The following is a 12,774-nucleotide window of genomic DNA, read 5'->3' on the forward strand; positions in this document are numbered from 1 at the left end:
TACATAGCTTTAAGGGTTAATGTTTACACTTTTATAATAAAGTCCCAGCCACTGTTCAGGCATTAATCTATAAAAATAAATTTAATTGTTTTATAAAAAAACATGGCTCTGTCGTAAATCTTCTACTCCACAGCTGAATATCTTAGTGATCCGACAGCCTGGGATTAGATTATTATTATTATTTTATAGCAATAGCAGTGGCAATACAATATTGCATATTTGATTAAGAAAAGCTTAAAAAAGTGCTGGGAGAGTTTCTTGCGCCGCTTCTTCCCTCTCAGAGCGCCATTTGTTCCGAAGCGGTAGTAGTATCTAGTATATTAGAAATGACATCAAAAAGAATTCTAAAGGAATCAATTTTGAGAAAATAAATGCCTTTATTTCTTTTTTATGCCTTAAATAAAATGCCGGCACTCAACTCATATTTATGTTCTTTTCTGTGGTCTGTATTCGCCTGTAATATAACATTTAAGATTCGGTCTTTGAGTATTAATTACATTACATTACTGCCTTACTGAAAACGAAGACGAAGGTTTTCAACCAGTGTGTGTTGCCAGTGATGACTTACGGTACGCAGACGTGGTCACTAACTATGGGCCTTATGAGAAAGCTCATTGTCGCTCAGAGGGCAATGGAGAGGGCTATGCTCGGAGTGTCCCTGCGAGATCGAATCAGAAATGAGGAGATCCACAGGCGAACCAGAGCCACCGACATAGCCCAAATGATATCCAAAATTGAAGTGGCTGTGGGCAGGGCACATAGTTCGACGGGCAGATAGCCGGTGGGGCAGAAAAGTCCTCAAATGGCGACCACGTACCGGAAGACGCAGTGTTGGTAGGCCCCCCACAAGATGGTCAAGATCGCCGGAATACGTTGGATGAGGGCAGCGCAAGATCGATCGTCGTCGAAATCTTTGGGGGAGGTTTTAATCCAGCAGTGGACGTCTTTCGACTGATGATGATGATGAGCACGCAGGGATTCGAACATTTTACTATACCTGTTATGGATGGGTATTTGAAGCCACTTAACATCAGATGGATAATCTATTAATTAGTTCTAATACTCTTAAATAAAAGTACCAACCTGTGGTTTAGGCACAGCCAGCTCAGACACCCTGGCAGCCTTCCACACGAGTGTCATAAGCTTGTAGGTGGAGTCCCGGGACAGCAGCGAGCCGAAAACATGGCGCTCGTCTTTGGTGCACACGCCCACTGCATTGGGGATGATGCGAGCCACCTTCTCCTTTGTGATGCGGACTACGGACGACGTTGGTATCAGCAACTGGAACATATCCACAGCTATAGTTTACAATATGTTTTATAGTTTAACCTGTGGGTATCTATTTTGTGTTTGGATCTATCTACTTTGTGTTCGGACACGATTTTCACCCTAGAGTACAGACGACCTGACAGCCCGGAAGCTAGTAGTTTAATATTCGAAATACTAAGGAGCTAATGTCAAGCGTGGCAGACTGTTTACGACATGTTAATCAAAATAGGTAACATTAATAATGCTCTTGTTTCTCTTTAGCTAGAGATTTTTTTTTATGAAAATAAGGGACGAGACGAGCAGGACGTTCAGCTGATGGTAATTGATACGCCCTGCCCATTACAATGCAGTGCCGCTGAGGATTCTTGAAAAAATTCAAAAATTCTGAACGGCACTACAACTGCGCTCGTCACCTTGAGACATAAGATGTGCCCAGTATAAATTATATTACTTTAATTATACGCTACGGCGCCCTTCGAACCGAAACACAGTAATGGTTACACATTACTGCTTCACGGCAGAAATAGGCGCCGTTGTGGTACCTATAATCTAGCCGGCATCCTGTGCAAAGGAGCCTCCCACTAGTGTATCATAAGTCTATGGGATTGATACAATAAATTTTTTTTGTTACATCATCACACTGTTGGTAGTTTTTGTTAATTAAAAATTATTTACTACTTTTTAATTTAGTTTTGCATAAATGCGTGTTTTTTATTTTTTTTTTCAGTATTATTTATTCTCGTACTTACAACCTTTTAAAGGTTTGATACGACCGAGTGAAAAAACACAGAACTCTTACCGGTTTACACGTCTCTCCGTCTGTCACAGCAAACTTGTTTCGAATCTATTGCACAGATTATGTTGAAATTTTTTAGTTAGGTACATTTATGAATTGATGTGACCCAAATATGACTAACACGTTCACCTATAATTAAGTTTTGAAATATAGAACAATAAAAAGTTAAAGTGTTATAATTATTTAAGAAAATAGACGATTATTGCTCTTTCGCAACACCTCTTTAGAATAAGAATTTAATATAGCTCGTCTCGTCCCTTTTTTCTTCAATTAATTTAAATTAAGTTATTTGACAAGGGAGGACAACTCTTGCAATATCATACAAAATTAGGCAACATTCACCAAATATAAATGTTACTGCTAGGGATAATCATAATATAAAGCTCATAAATATTGTTCACCAGAATATACAAGGTAGCTCAAGTAAGGAATTATAAATTGAACTGTTTTTGAGCTGCTGTAATATAGATATATTATGTATAACAGAACATTGGCGTAAGAGTCATTAGCTCCAGTTTAGTTTTAGAGAACATAAAGTAGTCAGTTCGTTTTGTAGTAGGGCAATACATGGAGGTTCTCTAATTATTATTAATAATAGATTAAAATGTAAAAATACTTCTTCTCTTCTCTCTCAGAGCGCCATTTGTTTCCGAAGCGGTAGTAGTATCTAGTAGTTATTAGAGATGACATCAAAAAGAATTCTAAAGGAATCAATTTTGAGAAAATAAATGACTTTTATGCCTTTTAATATTCTTTCAAAACACTCAAGTGGTAATGCCTAACCTCACTAAATATCCCATGATTAACATAATGTATCGGTAATATAAAATAAATTATTATATTTAATAAAAAAATATATTTATATATAAAATATTTTATAAAAAAAAAATAGAATTAATTTCTCATTACTTTACCCGCATTATTCTAATCTACATTGTCTATGTCAAGTCTTGGAATGGAATAATTTTAAAATTTACATTTATTATCGGTTATGAGACGATAGTACCTACCAAAGAGGATGGAAATACTACGAAATAAAAGGCGGGATAAGGCTGCCTAAGGATAAAGGGAAATTTATATTAGTATGAAACGTGCAGTGATTTGACATAAGTTTGAAATAGTAATTACAATATGATGGCAACGAAGTATAATTCGGCTAAGTTTCAAAGCAAACAGTTGCTTTACAGCTGTTTTCAACAAGCTATCTATCCTTAGTTTAACTTACTAGAGTTGGACAAATCTATCCTTTTACGCTTACTTACATTTCAATAACCTATCCGCACTTAGCATTGGACTATAACTAATAATATAACTATATTAGACATAACTATGGATAGAGAAGATCTTGTCATTAAACGGTGATAGCATCTATCCGTAACTAGAGATACGTTATTGAAAACGGCCGTAAAAGTAGTGGATTTCGGCTATCTCCGTTTTTTACAAGATTATAGCCGTCACCTGCCAATTTTGTTTATTTTTTTATTATAATTTCAATTTTACACAAACATTACAGGGTGAACCTAATGCGCTAGTGTAGTTGTCCATAAAAATCTAATATATAAAATTCTCATGTCGCAGTGTTTGTAGTTAAACACCTTCGAAACGGCTTGACCGATTCTCATGAAATTTTTAATGCATATTGGGTAGCTCTGAGAATCGGACAACATCTATTTTTATCCCCCTAAATGTGGTGGGGTCCCCCTAAAGGGGTGTCCACGCCATTTTTTTTTTAATTTTAATTATGAGTCAGCATTAAAAAATACATACAACTTCAAATTTTCACCCATCTACGATCAACAGTTACTTTTGTATCGCGATTTTAATATCGGCAATACAACGTTTGCTGGGTCAGCTAGTATATATATATATATATAATACTAGCTGCCCCGACAGACGTTGTTCTGTAGATAATAAAAAAAATATTGTTTTATAGAAATAGATAGGATAGGAATTTGCCAATAATATTTCTAAACATTTACATTTTTTCACAATTATTTCGTAAGAAATGCTCCCTGTTGTGATAATGAAATTGTTTCACAGAGGAACTGTCAAACCGTGCGTCACTAAATTCTCTCATAGAAAATATGTCCATACAAATAAATATTGAAAATAAAAATAATTATGGGTCCCAAATCCAAATAAAAACTATCCTATCTCTCAAGTTGGCCTTAACTGCACTCCATGAAGTAATCCCCATTAAAATCCGTTCATTAGTTTAGGGAGTCCATCGCAAACAAACAACGTGTCACGTAATTTATATATATTAAAATATGTCAAATTACTAGATACAATTTAAAAGCATAGTCATATAAATTATAGGTACTAGTCACACAATAATAATAATAATAAGTAGATATTAGTCACACAATGTCAGTGTCAATCTATCAATGACTGCACGTTTTTCATACAATCACTTTTTAAATCAAATCAAAATCAGTTTATTCACGTAGGTCACGGAAATGACACTTATGTATGTCAAAAAAATATTTTTCCTATTGAATCTACCGCTACTTCGTAAAGAGTTGAGCCAATGAGAAGAAGTAGCAAGAAACTCATTGCCACTCTTTTATATCAAGATTTACAAAATCATTTCAATTAGGTACAATATAATATGTAAAATGATGCAACAGACACACTCAAACGTCAAATAGTCAATGTCTTACACGAGTAAGACAAAAAAGTAAATGTAAATTAATACAAAAGTTATTGAGTACAGTAGCAAATTAGTAGTTTTTTCTTATAGAGTTTCGCTATACCTAGCTTTAAACGTACACTCGTTATGTCCTGAGTTGTTAAAACGTTTATTAAATAACACTTAAATTGAAACTGGCTGGCATTTGTCAGAGCAACAGAAAAAAACGTACTAAACTGGTTTATGAAACGAAACCTTGACAATTAACGTAACTAACCAATAAAATATTGGTTACATATAGAGCAACTGAATATTTCCAAATGTACCTTCAAAAAAATCGCGTACACCGGCAACGCTCCTGTGATTCCTCTGGTGTTGCAAGAGAATGTAGGCGGCGGTGATCATTGTTTGTCCTTTTTTTCCTTAATGTACTAAACGTAAACCAGTAAGTAGCATTTATTTTGGATTTTGGATGCCTTGGGTACTTAATAATAATTTGTGTGTCTGTCTGTATGCAAATTATTCCGTATTTCAGAAGGTGTTTCAATACTTAATCCGCGATCAAGTGGATATTGTCTTTGTCATTTATTTTTACGTAAATAGGGGACGAGACGAGCAGGACGTACAGTTGGTGGTAATTGATACGCCCTGCCCATTACAATGCATTGCCGTTTAGGAAAAAAGAAAAACCCAAAAATTCTGAGCGGCACTACAACTGCGCTCGTCCACTTGAGACATAAGTTATCAAGTATCATTTGCCCAGTAATTTCACTAGCTCCGGCGCCCTTCAGACCGAAGCACAGTAATGTTTACACGTAACTGCTTCACGGCAGAAATAGGCGCCGTTGTGGTACCTAGAATCTAGCCGGCATCCTGTGCAAAGGAGTCTCCCACTGTCTCTTGATAACGGATAATAGGAATGCGGGCCTAAGTCAGATAGATATAACTGATTAATCCAAAAAATCTTACCTTAGTAACATACCCGAAAACATTGGAATAAAACGCGAAGTAATTTTTCGTAATATACAAATGACCCTGCAGAAGTAGATCGCCAACCAGGGCGCAAGAGTAATCTGAAACAGAAAAAAAAAAAAAACAATTAATACACACCATATTGAATGAGTGAATGAAAATTAGCTTTTAATTATTTTTTCATTTGGCAATCTTACAGCGACAGTAAAAATTTACTATAGACGGTCAAACTGTTCCTGTAATGTTTTGTTTTGTGTGTGTGTGTGTGTGTGTGTGTGTGTGTGTGTGTGTGTTTGTGCGTGTGTGTGCGTGTGTGTTTATCTTATTCTGTGCATTTTTCTTATTTCAGATTTTAGTTTAAATATTTCAAAATATGATATATATATATACACTAGCTGACCCGACAGACGTTGTTCTGTAGATAATAAAAAACAATACTGTTTTATAGGAATTTGCCAATAATATTTCAAAACATTAAGAATTATTTCGTAAAAAATGCTCCCTGTTGTTTTAATTAAATTGTTTCACAGCGGAACTGTCAAACCGTGCGTCACTAAATACTCTGTGATAGAAAATATGTCCATACAAAACAAATATTGAAAATAAAAATATTTATGGGTCCCAAATCGAAATAAAAACTATCCTATCTCTCAAGTTGGACCAAACTGCACTCCATGAAGTAATCCCCATTAAAATCCGTTCATTAGTTTAGGAGTCCATCGCGGACAAACAACGTGTCACGTAATTTATATATAATTACTAGCTGACCAGACAGACGTTGTTCTGTACATAATAAATAAAATACCGTTTTTGATGAATTTTTCAATAATTTTTCATTGTAACATAATAATATGCTCCTTGTTGTTATAATGAAATTGTTTCACAGCAGAACTGTCAAACCGCGCGTCAAAAATACTCTCACAGAAAATATGTCCAAACAAAACAAATATTGGAAATAAAAATAATTATGGGTCCCAAATCGAAATAAAAACTATCCTATCTCTTAAGTTGGACTAAACTGCACTCCATGAAGTAATCCCCATTGAAATCCGTTCATTAGTTTAGGAGTCCATTGAGGAGAAACATTGTGACACGAGATTTATATATATTAAGATATATACACACATAATATGGCCACACGTTCATTTGTATTTTGTTTAATCCACCGACGTCATATTCAGAGTCACGCCTGCCAACTAGCCCCTCTGCAGTGGCTTACGGTATTTAGCATAACTAAGTAGCGCCGACATGTGACGCGCTTGATCAAATCAAAATTACTTTATTCATGTAGGTCACCGAAAATAATTCAATTAATCGCACTTATGAACGCCAAGGAACTATTTTTCATTATTGAATTTACCGCCACTTCGTAAAGGGTTGAGCTAATGAGAAGAAGTGGCAAGAAACTCTATGCCACTCTTTTAAATCAACATTTACATTTTCATCGTTTTACAAATCATTTCAATTACCAACAATATGTAGGTGTAAAGTGATGCAACAAAAATACTCAAACGTCAAATAGTCAATGCCTTACACAAGTAAGCCAAAAAGAAAGATGATAAGAAATAGTAGATTGTTAACCTAGGGTCGAAAGAATCAATTCCCGAGGTACCTATTTAGGCTATAGTCCGAGTAGGAATTGATTCTTTTACCCGTGTTAAGCACTTTACTTTTCATTTCGAATATGAGGAAGATAAAAGTAGTGGTTTATCTAAACTATTTATTGATAATATATAATAGTATTAGTAGTACCTATTTAAAATTAGTTGTCAAATTAAGACAATTTATGTCGACTTTTTAAATTTTAAATATGGAATTCACCGCGTAATTGTTGCGGCTTATTCCGCTCAAAGAAGTTTACGCTATGTTCACACTGGCTGTTTAGAAAGTCACATGGCCGCAGCATATTTTTTAATTAGTTTGTTTTTACATAAAACTCTTCACAGCTGACAACAGTTCTATTTTCAAAGTTCATTCCGGTCCTTAGGTGGGAAGTAATTTGTATGAGTTTTTCCCTCTCTACGGAGGGAAGCAGCATTTTCCACCCAATAATGAGATCAAAACAACATTACTTTCCGATTATGAAAGATGAAAAGATATTTATCCTTATTTTTATCGTAGTTCAGCCAATGCTAAGTATATCTAAAGCTAAAGGTTTACAAAACAAATTGTTATTTTACGGGGATTTAAAAGGGTTTTCGGCCTTATTCAGCAAAAGTATAATCGCACAGAAAGGCATCTATAGCAGGGGCGTGCATTGGTTTTCTAGCAAGGTAGGCACTGTAGATCTAACTAGTTGTAGTTGAGCCTGGAGATTGTTTACCGTAGGTATTTTGGAAATATTATGAGTGGGGGTTCAATAGAAGTTAGGTTATAAAATAACTGAACCAAATTAAACTAAATTAAATTTAACACTATATTTATTAAGTTCATAACGAGGTACGCACTGCCCAATTGCCTATAATATGATATGCACGCCCCTTATCTATAGTGACTATAAGTTCGCCTATTTGGCTCTTTTATACCATGTTACTCTTTAAATACAGTGGGAGCTCCTTTGCACAGGATGCCGGTAAGATTATTGGTACCACAGCGGCGCCTATTTCTGCCGCGATGCAGTAATGTGAAAACATTACTGTGTTGCGGTCTGAAGGGCGTCGTAGCTAGTGAAATTACTGGGCTAATTAGACTTGACATCTAAGCAGCACCGCATTGTATTGGACAGGGCGTATCAATAACCATCAGCTCAACGTCCTGCTCGTCTCGTCCCTTATTTACATAAAAAATAGCTGTAATTATAGAAACGGATATAAATAATTGTGTTTTATATATTTTAACTAGCGTTTATGTAACCACTTATATTATCATAGCGGCTGTGTTGGAAATAGCTGTTGTATTTAAATAAATATGTACGTATTAAACATTACAGCTGTTTAAACAAAGATTTGGTACGCCGATGACGTGGCGAAGTGATGCTAGACATTTAAAATCTGGACGGGAATAGGCGTGGAGTGTAATTCCTATGGTGTTGCAAGAGAATGTGGGCGGCGGTGATCACTTAACACCAGGTGATGCGTATGCTAGTCGCCTTATTCCATAAAAAGTTTGATACGTAAATTATCATAAGTATAAGCTTAAATTATTAATTAATTATTTTTTAAGGAATAGGAGGACAAACGAGCGTACGGGTCACCTGGTGTTAAGTGATCACCGCCGCCCACATTCTCTTGCAACACCAGAGGAATCAAAAGAGCGTTGCCGGCCTTTAAGTAAGGTGTACGCGCTTTTTTTGAAGGTACCCATGTCGTATCGTCCCAGAAACACCGCACAAGGAAGCTCATTCCACAGCTTTGTAGTACGAGGGAGTAAGCTCCTTGAAAACCGCACTGTAGAGGACAACCACACATCCAGATGGTGGGGATGATATCCTAACTTGTGGCGTGTTAGTTAAATTAAAATTAGTTTATAAACATGTAACTTTATCAAAAAAAATCGCACAATTCCTTGTCTATGTACCTATTACACTCTTGAGTATCTCATGAAAATATTACACTAAATACTCCATTAATATATTTTAAATTATGAAATGTGTTGCCGATCCACAATATTTTATATCCTAAGCTTATAAAGTAAAACGTACAGGTCGTTCAAGCTGGATTTAATTGCGTAACACCATAGATTAAGGATTGGTCTCGACTGCGCTCCAACTAGATACCGCACTACTTAAGAACAATAGGTTTTTTATTGCGGCAACTATTGGATGCGTGTGTGCGTGGCGTCTTGACACTCAAACCCATCTTTCAAATTTTATAACATACGCTTCGTGTTATTTTACATTGAAATTAATAAAATACAAAATACTTTCTGATGATATTATGTGACCCCAGTGTCTTTCTTATTTCTTGTAGTATTAATATTTACAAAGTTTTACTTAGCAACCCGGCAATTTTAGTTTCAATTATATACAAAGTTTAACAGAGCATGTCACCGTCACAAATTGTTCAAGACTAGCTCGAGTACGCCCACTTGGGCGTAGTATTAGTTGCCGCACAACAAAGAGTGGCAATGAGTTTCTTGCTACTTCTTCTCATTAGCTCAACCCTTTACGAAGTAGCGGTAGATTCAATAAGAATTCTTTTTTTTGACATTCATAAGTGTCATTTCCGTGACCTACGTGAATAAACTGATTTTGATTTGATTTGCACTTTGCGACTACGCCTGCGGTATTTAGTTGGAGCGCAGCGGAGACCAATCCTTAATCGAACTATAACACCTTGATATTTTTAACAACGAAGTGTCAAAGCAACATAAGCTACGAATCAATGATTGTAATACACATATCATTTGTAGTCTGATAGCGGAACTGCAAGTGTACTTAAGGCGAAGAGTAAGCAGAAAACACGCAAAAATTGTGTTTTTAGACAAGTTTTGTGGTGAAAGTATAGCATTTTAAGCTATGAACACTACTTAATCTTGTTACACATATCCTTAAGTCTTATTTGTAGGTTGCTAATGCTTGCTGTTGGTTATAGTTAACACTGCCTAACTTTTTTGAACTACCACTTGTTTAACTTCAAAGAAATGAAGTTAAACAAGTTTTTTGGCATGGCGTGACGCATTTTTTGGTACTTCTCTCAGAAAACTTATTTTTTATAGCTTGTACTTTTTTGTGTAGGTTCATTTATTCAGATTAGTAGTGAATAACGAGGATTGTAAGCATATAAACTGTTTTCTACGCAAGAATTTTGAAAATATTGGCTTTGTTACATAGATGGCGGGCCGGCAGCCGTGAACTAATATCGCTCAAGGTCGCTGGCATTTAGTGTCGCCTTAAAGTAAGCACACTTTTCTACTTAATCGTAATCGAATCGGGTTCTCAATTCAACATTTGTAACCAGAACAGAATAAATGTTTTACATTGCCGCTTATTTATTAAGAATATTTTAAATAACTCGAGTAAAGATAGATTTTTTAATGGCTATGGTAGAAATAAACTAAATTACAAGGTACATTTCTAATAAATAAACTTCCTACATCTTTAAAACAGGAGATAACAATAAAAAATATAAAAGTGAAATTAAAAAAATATTATCTTGATAATTACATAATAAATAGATAAGTATGAAACATCCTGTATATGTCGTAATAAAACTACCTTACCCTCAACAGAGAACAATAATACACAAACGTAAGTGAATTGAAGGGTACTTGTAAATAAGTATGCGGTAAGAAAGGTTTGTTTGTTTGTAATTTTATATAATAAGTTTGTAAAAATTAGAATAAGTGTTTCATGTTATTAACGCTTTGAAGTCATATTGTAATTAGTTTGAAGTACTGATATTATGTCATATAGTGTATTCTTAGTTTTCTCTTAGTTATTTATAACATGCGACGAGTGTAGTACACGGTAAAATCCGAATGAGTTTATATTTGTACTTAAATTTAAGTAAATTGTGTATAGATAAATGAGTCGTTGCTTATTATATTAGATTTCGGCCTTGTTTTTATACGACCTGTGTCTATATGTATAGAACGTCATTGAATTCAACACATAGATTCGACTGCTGACAATCTTTAAATTTGTCAGATTTTTTTTTATTTCATTCATTATAATTATTAAATTTATTTAATTCCACATCAACCTGCTTTCGTCATAATGTCATTGACTCCCTGCGTATGGGAGCTAATTTGTAGATATTACTATTATTTTTGTTAAATACTACTTTAAATAATCTGTATATCTCTAAATCTTTTGTACATTCCAGTTATTGATATTTTTGCTATGTGTCTTTTCGTTTTAAGCCTCCTTGTTGATATTTTTACATTTGTGCATAAATATTGTTGGTTTGTCGAATACAGTAAAATAAAATTTACAACAAAAAAGCGCCCCTGTTTATAACAGGAGAACAGAATTGTGTTATTTTTTACCTACATGTTATTTTGGTTATTATTATTTAGCTACGTTAAAGTTAAAATATTAGTTAAATTATTGAAGTAGGCGTTACTTTGCGGAAATCCATAATTATACAAATGATTTGAGTTTTCTTTAGTGTTAATTCCGCCAATATTTGTCTTTAAACAATTCGACACGTGTTTCGCCTCTACACGAGGCATCCTCAGGACGTTGTCTCGCCAAAATCTGGCACGAGACTTGACGAATTGTTTAAAGACAAGAAAACTCAATTCATTTGTATAAAAATATTAGTTATCAATTGGCAATAGAACCTAGATAATGATATACAGACAATCTTAATATTGCTTCACTAGAAGTGAAAGGATTTATTAAGAAATCGACAGTGGTCATAACTAACCGAAGCCGAAAGTGAGGATGTTGGATCACTAAAAGAATGAATGAATGAATGAATAAGCCTTTATTGGAAACAATTTTAAGATTAGTAGAATATAAATATGTAATGCTAATCTACTTAATAATTCTAATCTTAGTAATATTATAACCTAAGTAATATTGTAATCTAAGTGATATTATTAATGTCAAAGTCAAAAATATTTTATTGACATAAAGTCAAAAGATTGCTCGTCAACGTCAATCACTAAAAATACAATTCAGATAGAAATTAATTACACAAAAGTTTAAACATGCACATATTTTTAAAAGGTTGAACAATAAAATCCATAAAAAAACAACTATAATGCTTTTCAATTCCATATTGTAATATCGTTTACGTAATCTTCAATACTGTAATAATAAGTCTGAGTTTAATAAAAGTATTTTTTTTCTGAATAAGGAACGAGATGAGCAGGACGTTCAGCTGATGGTAATTGATACGCCATGCTCATTACAATGCAGTGCTTTCATAATTATTGCATAACCCAAAAACTCTGAACGGCACTACAACTGCGCTCGTCACCTTGAGACATAAGGTGTTAAGTCTCATTTGCCCAGTAATTTCACTAGCTACGGCGCCCTACAGACCGAAACACAATAATGTTTACACATTACTGCTTCACGGCAGAAATAGGCGCCGTTGTGGTACCTATAATCAAGCGGGCATTCTGTACAAAGGAGCCACTGATATAACTGGCATATCAATCTGTTTTGTTTAAATTATTTATTTTATTACCCAGAAAGTTATTTTTTTTGTAA

At 34.4% G+C, this 12,774-nt stretch overlaps 1 protein-coding gene across 5 annotated transcripts in view; it reads right to left on the reverse strand.

Annotated features, from left to right (window-relative positions):
• LOC126980151 (GRAM domain-containing protein 2A-like) overlaps positions 1–12,774 on the reverse strand; it is a 109,568-nt gene that overhangs the window by 13,410 nt on the left and 83,384 nt on the right. For all 5 annotated transcript variants that reach the window (XM_050829735.1, XM_050829737.1, XM_050829736.1 and 2 more), the window contains 2 exons: positions 5,667–5,770; positions 1,084–1,281 (listed from right to left, as the gene is read on the reverse strand). In XM_050829735.1, the coding sequence (XP_050685692.1) occupies positions 1,084–1,281; positions 5,667–5,770 (302 nt within the window). The remainder of the gene's footprint in view (positions 1–1,083; positions 1,282–5,666; positions 5,771–12,774) is intronic.

Source organism: Leptidea sinapis, chromosome 5, assembly GCF_905404315.1.
Source record: "Leptidea sinapis chromosome 5, ilLepSina1.1, whole genome shotgun sequence".
Classification (NCBI taxonomy): Eukaryota; Metazoa; Arthropoda; class Insecta; order Lepidoptera; family Pieridae; genus Leptidea; species Leptidea sinapis.